At 35.6% G+C, this 18381-nt stretch overlaps 1 protein-coding gene across 12 annotated transcripts in view; it reads left to right on the top strand.

Moving 5' to 3' along the window:
• Positions 1–18381, top strand: part of NCOA1 (nuclear receptor coactivator 1) — a 203635-nt gene that overhangs the window by 102212 nt on the left and 83042 nt on the right. For all 12 annotated transcript variants that reach the window (XM_043469211.1, XM_043469212.1, XM_043469219.1 and 9 more), the window contains 2 exons: positions 8897–9002; positions 15683–15849. In XM_043469211.1, coding sequence (XP_043325146.1) covers positions 8914–9002; positions 15683–15849 — 256 coding nt within the window. In that variant the 5' untranslated portion in view covers positions 8897–8913. The remainder of the gene's footprint in view (positions 1–8896; positions 9003–15682; positions 15850–18381) is intronic.

Here is an 18381-nt window from a genome sequence, read left to right as displayed (position 1 = left end):
TAAATTTTAAATTAAGTATGAGGAATTTAAAATATTGGGTTTAAAACTTATTTTGTTTTCTTCTTATCTATTTGCTAATAGAAAACAAAAAAATACTTTTTTACCCTTTCCCCAAACTTACTCTTTTCCATCTAGGAAAAAAATGCAAAGGTTGGAAACATTGTTTCTTGATTTGTAGAATAAACTTTTAGTGGTAAACATAAATTTGTTAAATACTTTGTTTCAAACATTATATACTTTTAGAAGTTAAGTTGCAAGTCCTTGGTAATGTCTTTATTATTAGTATAATAAATTGAAAAGAATGTGTACAGAATTTTCTTTTAAAGCAATTTAAAAAGTCTGATAGTTTATAGAATAAATGAAACAAGATGAGTCTGATTCAAAGACTCTGTTTCTTTGAATCTGTTTCTTTGCCTTTGCTGTTTATTCCTGGCCATAAAGATTAAGATATGGGCACGTTGTTTATGGCAGAGGCTTAAGAAGCCAGGACTCTTTTTTGGGCCAGGGATAACCACCATCTGAGTTTTGGTTCCTGATTTGTGGGTTCAGAGAGAATTTTTGTTTCCAGATGTTTCAGGACATCACTGTCCAGTCATTAGCTTTAAAATATCTTTTCTTTTTTTTTTTAACAAAAAATTAAACATACAAGGAAATAAAAAAGTATGACCTACACACAGGAAAAATAGCCATTAGTAGAGGAAGCCCAGACATTGTATTTATTAAACAAAGAAGTAAAAGTAGGTAAGTCAGATTTCATCAAAACTGAAAACTTTAGGTCATCAAAAGTTACCATAGTTTGGCAGAAACCAGTGCAATATTGTAAAGCAGTTATCCTTCAATTAAAAATAAATTTAATTTTTTAAAAAGTTACTGTAAAGAAAATGAAAAGATAATTCACAGATGGAAGAAAATATTTGCAAATCATATATCAGTTTAGGATCTAGACATGAATATAAAGAACTCTTATGACTTAAAAAAACACAAACAATAAAAACACAACCAATTTTAAAAATAGGCAAAGGACTTGAATAAAAGTTTCTCCAAAGGTATGCAGATGGAAAGTAAGCACATGAGATGGTTAGTCATTAATAGTTGTTGTCGTCTAGTTGCTAAGACATGTCTGACTTTTCAGCCCCATGGACTGTAGCCCACCAGGCTCCTCTATCAATGGAATTTTCTAGGCAAGAATATTGGAGTGGGTTGCCATTTCCTTCTTCAGGGGATTGACCCAGGAATCGAACCCAGGGATCTTAAATTGGCAGGTAGATTCTTTACCACTTAGCCACCAGGAAAGCCCCCACTAGTAATTAGGGAAATGTAAAATAAAACTACATTGAAATACCATTTCACACACACTAGGGTGGCTATAATTAAAATAAAATTTAAAAAACAGAAAATAACAATTTTTGGTGAGGATGTGGAAAAACTGGACACTTGCTCATTGCTGGTGAGAATTTAATGTGGTACAGCCACTGTGGAAGACAGTTTGACAGTTCCTCAAAAAGTTAGAGTTATCAATAAAATATGACCTAGTAGTTTCATATCTGAGAGAATTGAAACCATGTTCACATAAAAATTTGCACATAAATGTTCATAGTAGCATTGTTGTTTAATAGCCCCAATAATGGAAAACCTCAGTGGCCACCATCTGATGAATAGGTACACAAAATGTGCTATATCCAAACATGTGAAATTACTCAGCCATAAAAAGGGCAATAGAAATCCTGAAGTCCCCATCCATTTTTTATCACATGAGAAAGAATTCAATTGTCATTGAAATGAGAAGACAAAAATGAAAACTTTTTTCAAGAGAATCTTAGGTATTTGACGACTGCAGTTTGAGAAACATTCCTTATGGCAGTTACCCAATGCAGGAACTCTATTTATCATGATTTTTCCTGTGTGATATTATCAGCTGAAGGAAAATGAAAGCGTTAGTTGCTCAGTTGTGTTTGACTCTTCGACCCCATGAACTGTATGTAGCCCACCAGGCTCCTCTGTCCATGGAATTCTCCAGGCAAGAATACTGGAGGGGGCAGCCATTCCTTTCTCCACAGGGGATCTTTCCAACCCCAAATTGAAGGTCCCCTGCGTTGTAGGCAGATTTTTAACATCTGGGAGAGGTTTAACTCGGTGTCCCTTCATGTTTGTGCTCTGTGCTAATTGCTTGCTAGCATTTTAAAGTACATTGTTAGCGTTGTTTATTAATTAATTGTTATTTTTCAGATTATGTAATCCTCAGCTTCATCTGGGAGATGAGTGACAAATTTCATATGTAGAAATCTATAATTCACCTGAAATATAAAGCACTGACCTATTTCTTCAGCCTCACCTATTTGGTTTAGTCTGGTCTACTTGAACAGAGGTAGATGTGGTTTCTGGTTTCTAAAAATGCTCTCTAGAAAGTGCATGAGATTGTGTATAACTTAGCAACTCTTTTTAAATCAACAGGGTACTTTTAGTTAGAAACCATACCTCTTTTTTTAAAAGGTGATATGTAAATTGGCTTCCTGAAACCATCATTTCTTTTCTTAATGAACCTTGTTTAAGTTCCCTACTGCCAGATATAAAGCCATTCCACAAATAGAACAGCTATAAAAGTTTTCACTCATCAGAGGTTTTGCATTCCACTATCTGTTTATTGTGTTTTGTAAATAGAAAGTAGTTAATACCAGAATCATATCATCAGCAAATTGTTGGTGACTTTCTCATAGCTTCTTACTGTTGGCTCTTATTTTGGTAGGCCAGATATTGAATTGCTGTTGAATTGTTGTCTAATGTTTCCTCAGCCCCAGAATTTCAGATAAATTTAGCAGATGTCAGTCTCCAGCCGGTAGTAGCATGGTATGGGAAATTTGTTTTAAATCTAGATTTATTTGTTGCTCAAAATTGTCCAAACTATGAGACCGTATTGCTTATGTTTACTTTTGTGTAAATACAACATGTCTTTGTGTCTCTATTGTACTGTGAAATATTGTAGAAGGTTTCTTCAAAATAGACCTTATTAACCTTTTCAGAATTAGAAAAGATGTTCTCAAATTTCTAGATCAAAAAGATAGTTTCTTTTTTCCCCCACTGAAAACAGGGGAAAGAGGATTTCAAGAAAGCTCAATTTCTCAATTATAGAAAAGAATTCCAAAGCATTAGGAAAGATTTCAGAAAATATTATAAAAAAACCTTAAACATTCTTTAAAAAATTTAAATGTCATATTAGTAAAATAACTCACTTTTAATTTATCACCTGTTTTGGCTTCTGTAACTTTTAGACATTATGTTGCATGTTGGATATACAATAAAAAGATCTAGTAATTTTTTTTGAGTTCACAATCTAGAAGAGGAGACAAGCAAGATAATTGTAATTTTACAGCATATAAGCGTAAGAAATATATGTCCAGGAGTATTTTGAGAGCCAGCAGAATTCAGATAGGTTGATTCTTAGACAGGTGGAACCTAATGCCTTAAGTAACAGAGAAGATGAGCAGCTGAGTAAAACTGGGCTTTAAGTAAGAGTGAGGAAACTCTGGGATTGTTAGCGGCTCTAAATTCTTTCATTTTTCTTTCTTGTTCATCTTTGTCTTCTCTCTTGTATTTCTAATTTTGTTGAAAAGTTTAGAGTTGATAATTCTTCATTATTATTAATTTGTCACATGATTTCTCTTTTTTGTTTTAATTTTGAAATATATTTTATTTCTATGTAAAAATAAAATTCAGTGACTTCTTTACTTCTGTGATATCTGGTTAACCTCATTAATGTTTCTGTGACTTTTCACAGGAAAAGATGTTAGCCATCTTATTCATTATAATAATATGTCACTTAACTGATTATTCTTGTTTTGTGTTTAAGAATGGATGCTACCAAAACCATTGTCAGGTCTTTCAACATCTTTTTTTGTTGTGGTTGTGGTTTCAAGTCTGGTATATTTATCTTTGCATTGAGGTTATCTACCTTCAATTGTAGTTATTTTCCTTGTCCTATAGATCCTTCCTCTCCCCCACCACGGGAGGTTTAATAAACGTTTTCCTCTGATGACATTAATCCATAATGCAGTTCATCTCATTTATTTATTGTTAATAGAAACCCGGAACTTAAAAGTCCATTATGTTTATACATGTTGAATTTGAGGTGACAGTGGAATATCCAAGTGGAAATGTCCATTTAGCAGCTAGAAACTTATTTAGATAGCAGATCCCTGAGATCAGGAGGATTATGCTTGCCCTTCGTACAGGAAGTCTTAGAATGAAAATCAGACCTTGTTACTCCTCTATTCTTAACCCTCCAATGATTGGCTAATTCACTCAGAGTAAAACTAAAGTCTTTAAAATGGTTTCAGCCAAGACCTTACATGATGCAGCCTTGTCTCCTGCTCCTCACTCCCCAGTTTTACCCACACTGATCTCTTTCATATTTTTCAAAAAGTATAGTTACATTCCAACCTTAGGGCTGTACAGCCTTTCCCCTGCCAGGAGCACTGTTCCTCCAGATGTCATTCTCTCTTCCAAACTTCCTTGAAGTCTTTGCTCACATCTCACCTTCTTAGGGCTTCCCTGGTGGCTCAGACAGTAAAAAAGTCTGCAGTGCAGGAGACCCAGGTTTCATCCCTGGTTTGGGAAGATCCTCTGGAGAAGGAAATGGAAACTCACTCCAGTATTCTTGCCTGGAGAATTCCAGGGACAAAGGAGCCTGGCAGACTACAGTCCATGGGGTTGCAGAGTTGGACATGACTGAGCGCACACAATTCAATACTTTCTCAGTAAGGCGCTTCCTAACTACTGTACTTTAAATTGCTGCCCTTCTCCTTTCATAAACCTAAACCTCTGTTTTTACCTTACTTTTTTCCATTTTACCACCTTTTCATATACTCTGTAATTAACTTTTTCACTTTCTCTCTCTCCTTCACAGTAGAATGAAACTTTATGAAGACAGTGAATTTTTATAAGTTTCCTGCACAATTGTATTCCCACCTCCTAGAACAGAAGCTGGCAAATAGTAGGCACTCAGTGGGTCTTCCCAGGTCACGCTAATGTTAAAGAGTCGTGGTAATGGTAATGTCGTGCCAATGCAGGAGACGCAGGTTCAATCCCTGGGTCAGGAAGATCCCCTGGAGGAGGGCATGACAACCCACTACAGTGTTCTTGCCTGGAGAATCCCATGGACAGAGGAGCCTGGCAGGCTATAATCCATAGGGTCACAAACACAGACATGACTGAAGTGACTTACTACACAGCATAGGAGCTCAATAAATACTCGTTGCTGGGTTGTTAGGCTCTCCACACTGACGTCATTGTAAAGTTTCTGACTAATGTTTACCTCTGCAGGGAGGATGGGATATTACCAAGGATTTTAAAGCCTTTCGTTAGCATTGAAACTAAAATTAGCATATATAATCTATATATGTGTCTATAGGAACTCTATGTAGTATTTTATATATATTATAATCTGTTTATACATGGGTTATATTGGTTGGGCTAATGTTGATTGGACAAATATTTCATCACTCATTCACCAAATTCCATAATGGACACAGAATAGATGGGAGCTGGTGCAATCTCTGTGTATTATGTTGGGGCTTTAGAGTTATCCTGTGGACAGTGAAGATTAAGGGAAGAGTTTTAAGCAAGAGATTGACCTGACCAGACTTATGTTTTTGATAGCCTGCTTTGGTGGCTCATGAAGACCGCCTGGGAAGTTATTTTGATAGTTCCACAAGAGGTGGGAGGAGACTGTAAGTACAGGATGGAAATAAAAATGGACACACCTTAATGTTTGATTGCATGTGGGGTGAGAGAAGAGACTGGAATGACTCCAGTGTACCAACTGTGAGGAAAAGAAGTACATGAGGAGGAGATGTTAAGTTCGTTTTGGAAAGTTGAGTTTGAAGTGTCTATGTGACATCTGGATAGAGTTATCCAGCAAGGAGTGGGTTGTGAGTCTGAGACCCAGGAGATCTGCTTGGGAGATAGAGATTTGGGAATAATTGGTTTAGAAATGTTTTTTGAAGCCATTATGCAGTGAGTGATATCCCCCCAAAATAATGTATAATATGGGGGAAAAGAGGACTAGGACATTAGAGCCTCGAGGAAATCTAACACAATCTAATCCAATTGGGCAAAAAGCACTGAGAATAAGGTAAGTAGAAAACCACACTACTTCTGTTGATCTCTCAGGTCATGGCTTAAACATAAGTTTGTCAGAGAAGCCTCAGTTGATCACCCAGTTAAAAATAGGTTCTCCTCTATTGTTTTTCTCTATGAACCCTATTCTTTTTCTTTATGACTTTTATCATTGTAGAAAATTACATATTGTTTTGTGTTTTCTTTGTTTGTGTTTCCCACTTCATGAGGGCAGAAACCTTTATTTTCCTATCCACAGTTTACTCAACTCCTAGCACAGTGCCTGAGATATGATAGATGCTTGATTTATTTATTAAGTAAGTGATGAAAGTGTGGGATCACAGAAGTCAATGGGTGACAGTGTTTCCAGAAGGAAACAGTTTCAGATGCTGCTCAGTGCAGCCCAGTAAAGTATTAGTGATAATAGTTAGTGTCAGTAAATGAAGAAATGAAAAGTGTCCATTGTATTTTTCAATGAGGAAGTATAGAATGAGTTATCCACTAATGAACACTACCCCTCACGGAGCCCTTGGTCTAAAGGGGAGATAATTACAATAACCAACAGTTACTTAGTGCACCCTTTTCATGCACTTTTCATTCAGCCCTCACTACAGATCTAAAGACACTTGTTCCTTGGAAGAAAAGCTATGACAAATCTAGACAGCATATTAAAAAGCAGAGACATTACTTTGCCGACAGAAGTCCGTATAGTCCAAGCTATGGTTTTTCCCGTAGTCATGTATGGATGGGAGAGTTGGACCATAAAGAAGGATGAATGCTGATGCTTTTGAACTGTGGTGTTGGAGAAGACTCTTGAGAGTCCCTTGGACTGCAAGGAGATCAAAACAGTCAATCCTCAAGTAAATCAACTGTGAATATTCATTAGAAGGTCTGATGCTGAAGCTGAAGCTTCAGTACTTTGACCACCTGATACAAATAGCCAGATCTTTAGAAAAGATCCTGATGCTGGGAAAGATGGAAGGCAGGAGAAGGGGATGACAGAGGACAAGATGGTTGGATGGCATCACTGTCTCAATGGATGTGAGCTTGAGCAAGCTCCGGGAGATGGTGAAGGACCGGGAAGCCTGGCGTGCCGCAGTCCATGGGGTCTCAAAGAATCTAACACAACTGAGCGACTGAACAAACAGCAACAAAGTATAGTTAGTATTCTTAAGTTACCGATGAGGAAATAGGTTTAAGATTAAGCGTTTTGCCCACAAATAGGCAGGTAGTGATTAAACAGGGCCTTTCTGACCCTAATGCACATGCTTTTACCATGTTCCAGTAGGAGAATCAGGCTGATTCTTCATCACGGAAGTGATACCTTGAAAGTGCCATTTGAGTAGGATTGGTTTTGCTGCTGTTTATAGGACACATTAGAAGTGAGAATGACTGGAAATGAGAAATAAGATAGAAGGATCTTGCATGAATTTAGAATGAGGTATTAGCTTCTAAGCAAGAATCAAAACTGTATTTGAGAATGAAGAAAGAGGGGATGTTGTAGGATCTTTGTTAATAAAGACTTGACAGGACATTGATACTGATACAAAATGAGGAGTGAAAAAGAAAAGTAAGGAATAACTACAAGATTGCAGTCCTAGAAGCTGGAGATTTTCATGACCTTTACATCTAATATGGAGAAATTAAAAATGTGTCTCTTTGGTTACATGGAATAATAAATTCATGATTAGAATTCTAGGTATTTTTATACTGAAAAGGGGATATGAAAATCTTTAGTGTTGAGAAAGAGCTAGAGACAAAGTAAGTTTTAGGACTAGAGAGAGGAAAAAGGATTTACTCAGACATTAATTAAAGCCATGTGAGAAATTCTTAGGGATCTCAACTTTACAAGCATGACTGCTAACATACAGCACTGTAGCTATTTAATAATTTTAGAATTTAAGGAAGAGTTAAAGATTTTTCCCATTTAACAAGAGTTTCCTCTCCTTTCTCAAGGGTAGATGGAGTGGAAAAGAATGAGCAGTGTATTGTTTAGCACTAGTAAAGTCTAAGGGCAGTGATGAACATAAGGCCAGAGGCAGGAATCCGAGTTTCATTAGAGATTCTATAGAGAATAGTGTTGATAGGGACAGATCAGAAGGGATCTTAAGTGCAATCACTAGCCGGCATAGCATGTAAGAGAGGGACCTGGCTGGCATGCTAGGGGAAATGACTCTGTGTTCTCTGGCATCTATACCAAGATCCTAACATAGACTAAACACTTGATCTTTGTCGCCTGACTGCATAAACACAAAGTTAGAAATATAGAATTCAAAGTTGGTAAGTACAATTCAAAATCCAAATCTAGTTAATCACTTTAACTTTTAATTATATATGTGTTATTTCTTTTTCTCTCAATATAAAACCTCAAACCTTATGAGTAAAAAGTTGCTTTAAGTCCTTTTCAAAATAGTCTAAAATAAATAAATAATTTCTGATTCTCATAGAGTCATTTTTTTGCATTTACATATGAAGTGATTTTTCTCTTAAAAACATCTCATTGGCTATTTAATTATTCTAGCAATATTTTCATCCTAATTGATCTCTATGGTCTTATAAAGGGTGACTAATTTTATTTTACAGGTATGGAGAAGAAAGTGCAGAAACATTAATAGCTGATTGCTCCTGTGCTTTTATATAAATGTGGATGCTTTTATGGTGACTGTAATTATCCACTGAGAAAGTGCAATGTTTAGATATATTCTGACATAAAGGGAGCTTTCTATCCCCTTACAGTTGAAAAGTTCATTAGGGCAGATTTCTTATCATTTTCCTTCCTTTTTAGGTGTGAAGTTTGTCAACATGAGTGGCCTTGGGGACAGTTCATCTGACCCTGCTAACCCAGACTCACATAAGAGAAAAGGGTCGCCATGTGACACACTGGCGTCAAGGTAGGAACACTCTTTTTCTTAGTCTTATTTCTGGCAGAGCTGCTTTACCATTTTCGTTGTCACTTTAGAGCTTGCTTCATCTGTAAGTTTACCCGCCTTCTCTGAGTCGCTCGTACTCACCGTGTTCCTCTTCTTTCCCCAGGGCTGGTTTGCTCCCTCTAGATTTCCTGTATTCAACACCTGTGTGTTCTCCAAATATCAGTTTAGTCATTATTTTTTAAAAGGGAGCCTTCTCTTCCTTCCATAACTACTAGGTCAGACCTCCCCTATTCGTGTATGTATTTCACATGTATTTTTAGAGCTATGATCCATAATTTCAGCGTTTTACTCGCTTGTATACTTATTTAATGAGTTCCGTGGCTTCTCTGCTGCATGCTGTGCTGCTGCAAGAACTTTGTCCTCGCTCACCATTTTATCCCTACTTCCCAGCACAATGTGTAGCTTATATATAGTAAGGCCACAGAAAGTATTTGGCAAAGGAATGAATAAATCCACTGTACATTTTTAAACTGCCATCTCAGTACATTATGGTATTAGTGGAACAAAGAAATAAATTGATAATATCAGGATTTTAAAGAATGAGTATTTTTGGAATTAAATATCTCTGTTTTAACAGAACATGGTCATCTGAAATAGGCAAAAGAGAGTTATTGCTAAGAAGGCTCTAATAAATGCCAGATAGAGATAGAACTTCAGTCAGATCAAAACAGCAGCTTCCTACCAGAGAGAAGAGTGGGGATTTTATTCCACTCACCTCCAAGGATCTGGAGCAAAGTCTCTCAACCTCCACACTATTGACATTGTGGACAAGATAATTCTTTGTTGTGGGAAGCTATCCTGTATGTTGTAGTGTGTTTAACAGTATCCCTGGCTTCTACACGATTAGATGCCAATAGAATTTTTATATCAGTTATGATACCAAAATGTCCTTCCAGTTTTGATAACCAAAAATGATAATCCAAACATTTTCAAATACTCCTGGGGACAGAGAAAGCAATATGGCCCCCAGTTGATAATCATTGATCAGAGTATAAAGCAGCAGAAGACTCTTCTCTCATTGGATTACATGCGTTTTTCTCATGGGGCAACCAAGAAAGAATTTTTACAGGAGAGTGCCAGGGTTTCAGGCTGGGGAAAGAAAAGTGACTACTTATGTTAATGATTACAGAGAACTGTTACAGAGCGATGGTAACCTCAGTACTCATAATCAAGCCTGTGTTGTCAGAGTTAATGTTCCTGTTTATTTCTTATAAGTCAGTCCTTCTTAATTTAAGAATAAATAAATAAAACTATTGTGTTTTAGGATTTCCCTAGTAGCTCAGCTGGTAAAGAATCAGCCTGCAATGCAGGAGACCCTGGTTCGATTACTGGGTCGGGAACATCCCCTGGAGAAGGGATATGCTACCCACTCCAGTATTTTGGGGCTTCCCTGGTGGCTTAGCTGGTAAAGAATCTGCCTGCAATGCAGGAGACCTGGGTTCAATCCCTGGGTTGGGAAGATTCCCCTGGAGAAGAGAACGGCTACCCACTCCAGTATTGTAGCTTGGAGAATTCCATGGACTGTAGAGTCCATGGGGCCGCAAAGAGTCGGACATGACTGAGTGACTTACACTTTTGTGTTTTACTTGAAATTTTTATTTGGGGGGAAATTTTTAATCTATAAAAAAAATTTAGAGGCTAGGAAACTACCCACCACATGTAATTGATAATATTTTGTCATATTCTTAGTATTTTGTTAATATATGATTGTATTTGCAGTTTTAAGTAAAAATAGTAAAATGGTTAATGATTAAACTGATTGGTCTCTAATTCTTTCAGTCTGTTTTTTAATGATAATGTATATTTATAAGTATCCATGAACAATATAGAATATTTGTTAAATTTATGTATTATATAATACTGTATATATTTTTCTTTAGACATAAAGATACATAGATTTATTCAGTTCTGTTAACTTTTGATAAATATTACATTACATGAAATACCATATTTGAAGAATCTGTTTCCCAATAGCTAGACATTCCCTATGGGTAAATAGCCTTTTTGTTACAAATTTTCATTCTTAGAGCCAGCACTATAGCAAACATGAACATTCTTGTACATACCTACTATTCTATACATAAAACTTTCATTAGAATCTGTGTACATTTTTATGTTAGCTGTGTACTTACCAGATTATTCTTCAAATGACAATCATTGAGAGTTCCTTTTTTTCTTGCATCTTTATGTCACTATTTTTCCCTCACTTTAAGTTTTTGCCATCCTGATGGGTATGGGATTATCATTTTAAGTACATTTCCCTGATAAGTAGATCATGATTTTTGTTTTTATTGCTTCTTATATTTTCCCCTTCTGTGAATTACCTGGTTGTATCTCTTGCCCATATTTCTTCTGTGTAGTTTGTGCTTTCCTTTTTTTATTTGTAAGAGTTATTTTTAATTTTCTAGTTAAATTTTTACTCTTTTTTTGCTTACATTTGATGCAAATATCTTCTCCCAAACTGTTGACATCCCTTAGAACCTAGGATTTTCATATGTCAAGATTTTTAGGGTCTTGTCAAGAATTTTCCCTCTATTTCAAGGCCTAAAATGTATTTTTATACATTTTCTTCTAATATGCATTTAGAATTTTAAGTAAACAAGCATTTACTTTTGTGGGATAAAAATGTAACAACCTAAATTTTTTTTCCTATATGGAATGTCAGGGGCTATAACCATATCCATTCCCTGCTTTTGAGCTCTTACCTTCATCAGAAGCCAAGTTCCTGCATAGATAAAGATCTGATCTGAGCCTTCATATGATAGTTGCCATGCTCTCTGATGGGACAAGTCACTCTTCCTTGTTATTTTTCAAAATTGTTGTTCCTGTTCTTGGTCCTTTACTCTCCTGTACAGATTTTAGAGTCAGTTTTTTGTTTCCCTTGATTTTTTTTTCTTGCTGGGTTTTAATTAGAATTCCATTTGCTTTTATAAATTAAATTGGAGACAACTGACAGCTTTATTTTGTAAATTCTAGAGTGTTGTTATTTATGAATGTAAAGGTTTCTCCTTTATTCAGTTCTTCATTGTTCTTAAATAATAGTGTATAATTTCCCCTTTTGAATGTCTAGCCTATCTTAGTTAGATATATTCCAGGGTACCGTAGGATTTTTATTGCTTTTAGGAATATCATTTTGTGTATTGCATTTTCTATTTGGCAGTTATTTGTGTATAGGAATGCTAATGATTTGGGAGTTTTGATCACATATTCATCCATTGTTCTAAACTTTCTTATTTGTTTTAATGGCTTTTATCTGCAGATCATCTTTGATTTGTGTGTGTGTGTGTGTCTCTGTAATCACATCATGATGAATATCAAAATTTTTATATATATGCATTTATTTCTCTTCTTAATTGTCTTAAAAATTATTATCCTTGCACATTTGCTTTAAAAATATTTGAAAACATAGTCTTTGTCAGGTTTATAAGTATGGACTTCAATTTTAATTAAGTAATTTTTTTAAAAATTTATTTTACTAAAATTTTGTGAGTTTGAAATTGATGAGTTTGTACATGATTACCACCTTATAATATTTCTTTTGATTTTGTTATTGTACACTGTCACTCCAAACAGATTGCAAACTAATTAATCATAAAGAGCATATGTTAGACCTCAGGGAATAGCCAGCCCTGTGTACAGGAGTTCTAGCTAGGGCAGTTTCTCAGTAATTGTTTGGTGGAGTGAGACATCTCAAATCTCCTTCCTGTTACCTCTCCATTTCTTAACTCTTCTAGGAGAAATAAGAATTAAAATGCCAGTCTTTAAATAGTGGGTAGCTGTGGGCAGTGCTTATTTAACATTAACAATTCAACAAGTGCTTTACTAAATACCTACTATTCAGCCAGCACCATATGCTTGATGTTTGAAGGATATAAGTGTGAAATATGTTTCCTGTCTTCAAGGAGCTTACAAATCTAGTCATGCCATTCATTCTCTTTCTTAAACCCTTCTGGGCTCTCCTTTGCCCTGAAAATAAGTAATCGTCATCAAAGGGATGATAATAGATAATATTTGTTGAGCTAATGGTATGTGGCAGTAACTCTGCAAAACATTTCTATGTATAATATCATCTTTATTAATCCTCACAAATCCCTAGGAGGTAATTAATGTCATTATCCCTATTTTACAGATAAAGAAATGGAAGCTTAGAGAAGTTAAATTGCTGTTAAGTAACCTATCCAGGGTTACTTAGCTAGTAAATGACAGAGGAAGTTTGAACTTGTGTTTGTAAGCAGTTTCCTATGCTCTTTATTATGGTGTATACAAGAGCCCTGGTGATCTGATTGGACCTCATCTCCTGCCCTTTTGTTTCTAATCATCTATAGTTCAACTATCTTGAGCTACTTATTTTTGCTCTCACTTTTACCTTTGAAAAAGCTGTTTTTTTCCTTTTAGAAAACTAGTCTCTCCCTACCATTAGGTTTAGACATCTCATTCTCTAGATCTAGGTGCCATCTCTGTGTGCTTCTATAGTATTGTAAATTTGTCACATAGTAGCTTCTTTGTTCTCCCACTTATTGGAGGCTACATCTGATTTACTCCTGGGTTGTCAGGACATAGTATCTGGTTATCTGGCACATGATAAAAGTGTGGGAGCATTTGTTGAAAAAGCTAATGAGGTTAAAAAAAAAAAAAAGATAGGATACTTGAGAAGTTAACTTGTAGTAGCATTAACTATCATGTACATAGTATCAGTGGAAGTAAAGTGGGTTAGTGAGAGGAGAAATGTAGATGGCCCAAAGTAATGAAGATGTCTTTTCTGTTAAGGTAGAATTTCTTTTTGTCATCTCCACCATTCCTTCAGTTTTTAACTTTATTTGAAAAAAATCTTTCTCATTTTCTCTTCTTGCTTATCAGTTATTTCATTTCATGGTGATTTTCCTAGTCTCTTTCTTAGGTCATTTTATAGACACCTTACGATCTCATTACTTTTAGCTTCTTGCTTCCTTTATCACCTCTCTGTCTGATCCTCCTCCAATTCTATTACTTTTTATTTTTCCTTTACTCAACAGTGGTTTCCAGAACTTTAGTTTTACATAAAACTTAATGTTAAAAACAGATTTAGGAGTTCCACGAAATGAATCCAATTTATTCCAGTTAGTATTTAGACCAAGAGATTTAAGCAAGTCATACTTTAGACTGAGTCTACTAAGTAAACCTAGTGTCAATTAATTTCTCTAAGGTAAAATCAAATGTCCTCCAAAATATTATCAGTTTACAGAGCTGGATTCTCTAAAACCCTGTGTGTGTGTGTGTGTGTGTGTGTGTGTGTGTGTGATGCATTTTCTTCATGCCTCATTTTCAATACCTTGTTGTGAAATTTGTCAAAATATCTCACTGTACATACTTGCCTGTGAACATTGTAAGATAAAGTCTTACTGAGTAAAATGAGATTAATTCCTTAATGAAAGATTTAAAAGTTAAAGATAGAATGTGTGATTGTTATAGTTTTAAAATTTGGTTTTATTTTGGGATGTGTACCATTTTGTAGTATTTTGTCTTATGTAGGTTAAATACATTTGACCTTTGTTAACTTGATTCTTTTCAACTTAACCATGCTGTTATATAAATGCTATTTGCTTTTATAGTTTTTTTTTAATTATGAAAAGTAAGTGATAGTTTAATTGTTGCCAGTTAAGAATTGTTTAGCAACTGGTTTTTCCCTCTTTCACCTCTTTTTTTAATACCATTTTTATATGGAGTCAAATGATTTTGATTGATGCTTATAAAACTGAGAGCTACTTGTGAGCAAATTTTATTTCTATATTAGTTTGATAATAGAAAAATTCACTTAAAGTAGTGCTTTATTGTCTTTGTATGTTTTAATAAAATTAAGTGTCTGATGATTTGGTTAAATAAACAAGGGGTAAGAACGAGAAAACAAAAATGAACAATATTCAGTTACAACATTTGAGTGTATGTAAAATGCTAGTTGTTTGCACTGTTATCTTTATTCTCATTATTTTCCTTTAAGATAAATTGAGTTTGATTTTATTTACTGTATAATGAGAGCTTATAAGCAAATTTTTTTTTCTATTTCTTTATAACAAAGCAGTACATGAGATACATTGTTCTTTGCACCTCTGTCTCTAATTAATGATTTACTATTCTTTTTATTTTACTTTTTGGAAGAAATTTTTTTTTCCTTTTGATAGGGACCAAGTAATGGTCTGATTATTATAGGAATCAAGATTTTATCAGATTTCCAATTATAATTTCTTTGAAATCTGGGTAGTCAGCCTGCTTAATTTACAACAAACTTATTTAAAAATTCAGATTTTCTATTTTTAGGGAATTATTATTTAGGATGCCTAATAATTTCAAATGCAACTAGTATATATACTGTCTGCTTCTTTTACTATCTAGTATTTACTGGTTATTTGAAAGATTCAGTGTATATATATCATTGAGGAATACATCTGTGATAGCAGTCATTCTCTTTATGTATTTTAGCCAGAATTGTTTTCTGCTCTTTGGTATTTTGTAGTATGTTTTTCAAATACAAATTTAGATTTTTTCTAAATCTGGCTTTATATTCTAGATGAAAATAGGAATCACTGTAAATAAGTATCAAATACTTGATCAGAGAAGGAAATATGGTGGTAGAAATGTACAGTAACTGGATTTTCTTTGTGTAACAGCACTGAAAAGAGGCGCAGGGAGCAAGAAAATAAATATTTGGAAGAGCTAGCTGAGTTACTGTCTGCCAACATCAGTGACATTGACAGCTTAAGTGTAAAGCCAGACAAATGCAAGATATTGAAGAAGACAGTCGATCAGATACAACTAATGAAGAGAATGGAACAAGGTAGGAAAATAAACAGAAAATCCCTCTGGCTGTGGTCTTTGTTATTAAGACATTTACAATATGTGATTTTACTTTTTATTATTAAGAAATGGAATTAATTTTGTAATTTTATTAAAGAAGCAGTTTTGGGTAGATGCTGTTTATTTTAGAATGTGAATCTGAGACCCTTCTTTTACCACAAAGTGGCTTGTTATCTTGAGAACTGGTTGCCTTGAAACTTTTGAAATCCAGTAGAGTCAGATAAAACTTAGCGAATCAACAATAGCAATCATATAGGATTAAGTCAGGAGATACACGTTGTGGTGTCGGACCTGAGGCTCTGCATAGCGTTGAAAGACAGCAGCTCAGAGGTAGGAGAGTCCCTCCACCTGAATTTAAGCTTATCTCTGCCTGGACTGTGGCTGGGGGGAATAGCCTTCTCTGAGAAAGTGAAGAAGAAATGAAGTGAAGTCGCTCAGTCGTGTCCAACTCTTTGCAACCCCAGGGATTGCAGACTGCCAGACTCTCCATCCATGGGATTTTCCAGGCAAGAATACTGGAGTGGGTTGCCATTTCCTTCTCCAGGGGATCTTCCCAACCCAGGGATCGAACCCAGGTCTCCCACACTGCAGGCAGACTCTTTACTGTCTGAGCCACAAGGGAAGCTCTGAGAAAACCCTGATTTATTTTTATGGCTCATATTTATACTATTCGTATTTACTGGGGACCCCATACCACACAACCCCTGAGTTGCTCACCAGAAACAAAGGCAAAGTGTTTTGAAGGAACATCACCATACTGCACCCCATCAGATCCCCAGAGGAAAAAGTGCTCCCGAGGGAGATTGTATGCTATAAACTTATATAACACAAGAAATCATCTACAGTGAGTAAGAACACAAAAAACAAACAGAAGCAATAGACCCTGAAGAACTTCACACTAGCAGCAGCAATGTGAAAAGACTGAACAAATAGTCTGTTTTAAAATGGTTAAAGTGATAGGATTTTACGATTTTAGGAGCTGGGTAGTCTAGTGACCACTGATTCAGCAGACAAGAGACACTGGTATTCTAGGTCTTCAGAGAGGAGAGCCACCCAGAGGCTGTATGGCCCCTTCCCTGCTGGATCTGGACACCCTGACAGGCTGCTCATCCTCCCTCAGCCGAAGATGGGAGGATTCTGAAGATGGGGAAATGGAGTAGTCCAAAGGGAAGGACACACAGACACTGACACTGGTATAGGTCCCCAAATGAAAAAGTCAGCTCCTTGCTTTGTCCACACCCTTCACACAGCTGCCAGTCAGGATTTTAGTGCCTTACTCTTTAATATGAATAAAAGTCCAGGTATTTGAGGAAAGTCTGTAATATAAAAGAGAATAAATCAAGCAAACAAAAGGGAAAGAAAGGAACTCAGAGGAAGCAGAGATGATACAGGGAGCGAAAGAAAAATGTAAAGCCATTCGACAGTCTTTCACCGACAAAAAGGAGGATATATCATCTATAAAATGAAACATTCAAAACAAATAACTTTTGGAACTTAAAATCAGGATTGCTGAAAAAAAAAACTTTACCCTATTACCTTGTTTTCTACTTCTTGCCTCCTCATTGTGTCGCCTGCAGCCATTCCAGGCACATGTTTGCTTCAGGTCTTTGTACTTGCTGTTCTCTCTGTCTGGAATGCTCTTCCCTGGATGTTCATAAAGCTTACTCCCGTATCCATTTTATGTCATGGTTCAAATATTTTTTCTAAGCGAACTTGTCCCTCACTAACCTATCTAACACACATACACATGTGTGTATACACACGCAAACACCTTTTTACATCTTCCTTGATTTATTTTCCCCACAGTATTTGTTACATCTAACATATTATACATTTTGTTTGTTTATTGTCTGCCTACCCTCACTGGAGCTTCATGAGAGCAGAGGTTTTTGTTTGTTCACCACTGTGTCCTTAATACCTAACGCAGTTCCTGGGTACATAGTTCCTGGGTACTCACTGGGCTTTCAGTGAGTATTTGTTGAATAAAAGGATAAAGTGTTGAAAGACAATTTGAAGAAATCCCTTAGAAAGTAAGATAAAAAGGCAAGCAAAGGAAAGCAAGAGAAAGGTAAGAGGTAGAACATATCATTAGTCCCAGGGGAAGAAAAAAACAGGCCAACTAGAGGGGAAGAAATTATAAGAAGTAATACAAAACCAAAAAAATTCTCAGAATTAGAGGATATGGGTTTCCAGATGGAAAGCATACATGTCATGTGCAGCACAATGACTAAAAAGGAAAGAAGACGACTTCACACCAATACACAATTTCTAGACACCAGAGAGAAAAAACAAGAGAAAGGAAAAAAAAAATAGACATATACTGGATTACTTTCAGAAGGATCCAGACTTCTAAATAACAACACTGGAAATGGGATTCCTGGACCTAGAATTATGCATTCATCCAAATGAAGTATGGGTACAAAATAAAGGCAATTTTCAGATATTTAAAGCCTCAAAAATGTTATCTCCTATGTACCTTTTTCAGAAATATCTGTCAAGGGCTTCCCTGGCA

The sequence above is a fragment of the Cervus canadensis genome, chromosome 5 (assembly GCF_019320065.1).
Source record: "Cervus canadensis isolate Bull #8, Minnesota chromosome 5, ASM1932006v1, whole genome shotgun sequence".
In the NCBI taxonomy this organism is placed as follows: domain Eukaryota; kingdom Metazoa; phylum Chordata; class Mammalia; order Artiodactyla; family Cervidae; genus Cervus; species Cervus canadensis.
Note: the sequence above shows the minus strand (reverse complement) of the source record. Positions and strands in the feature narration are given on the sequence as shown.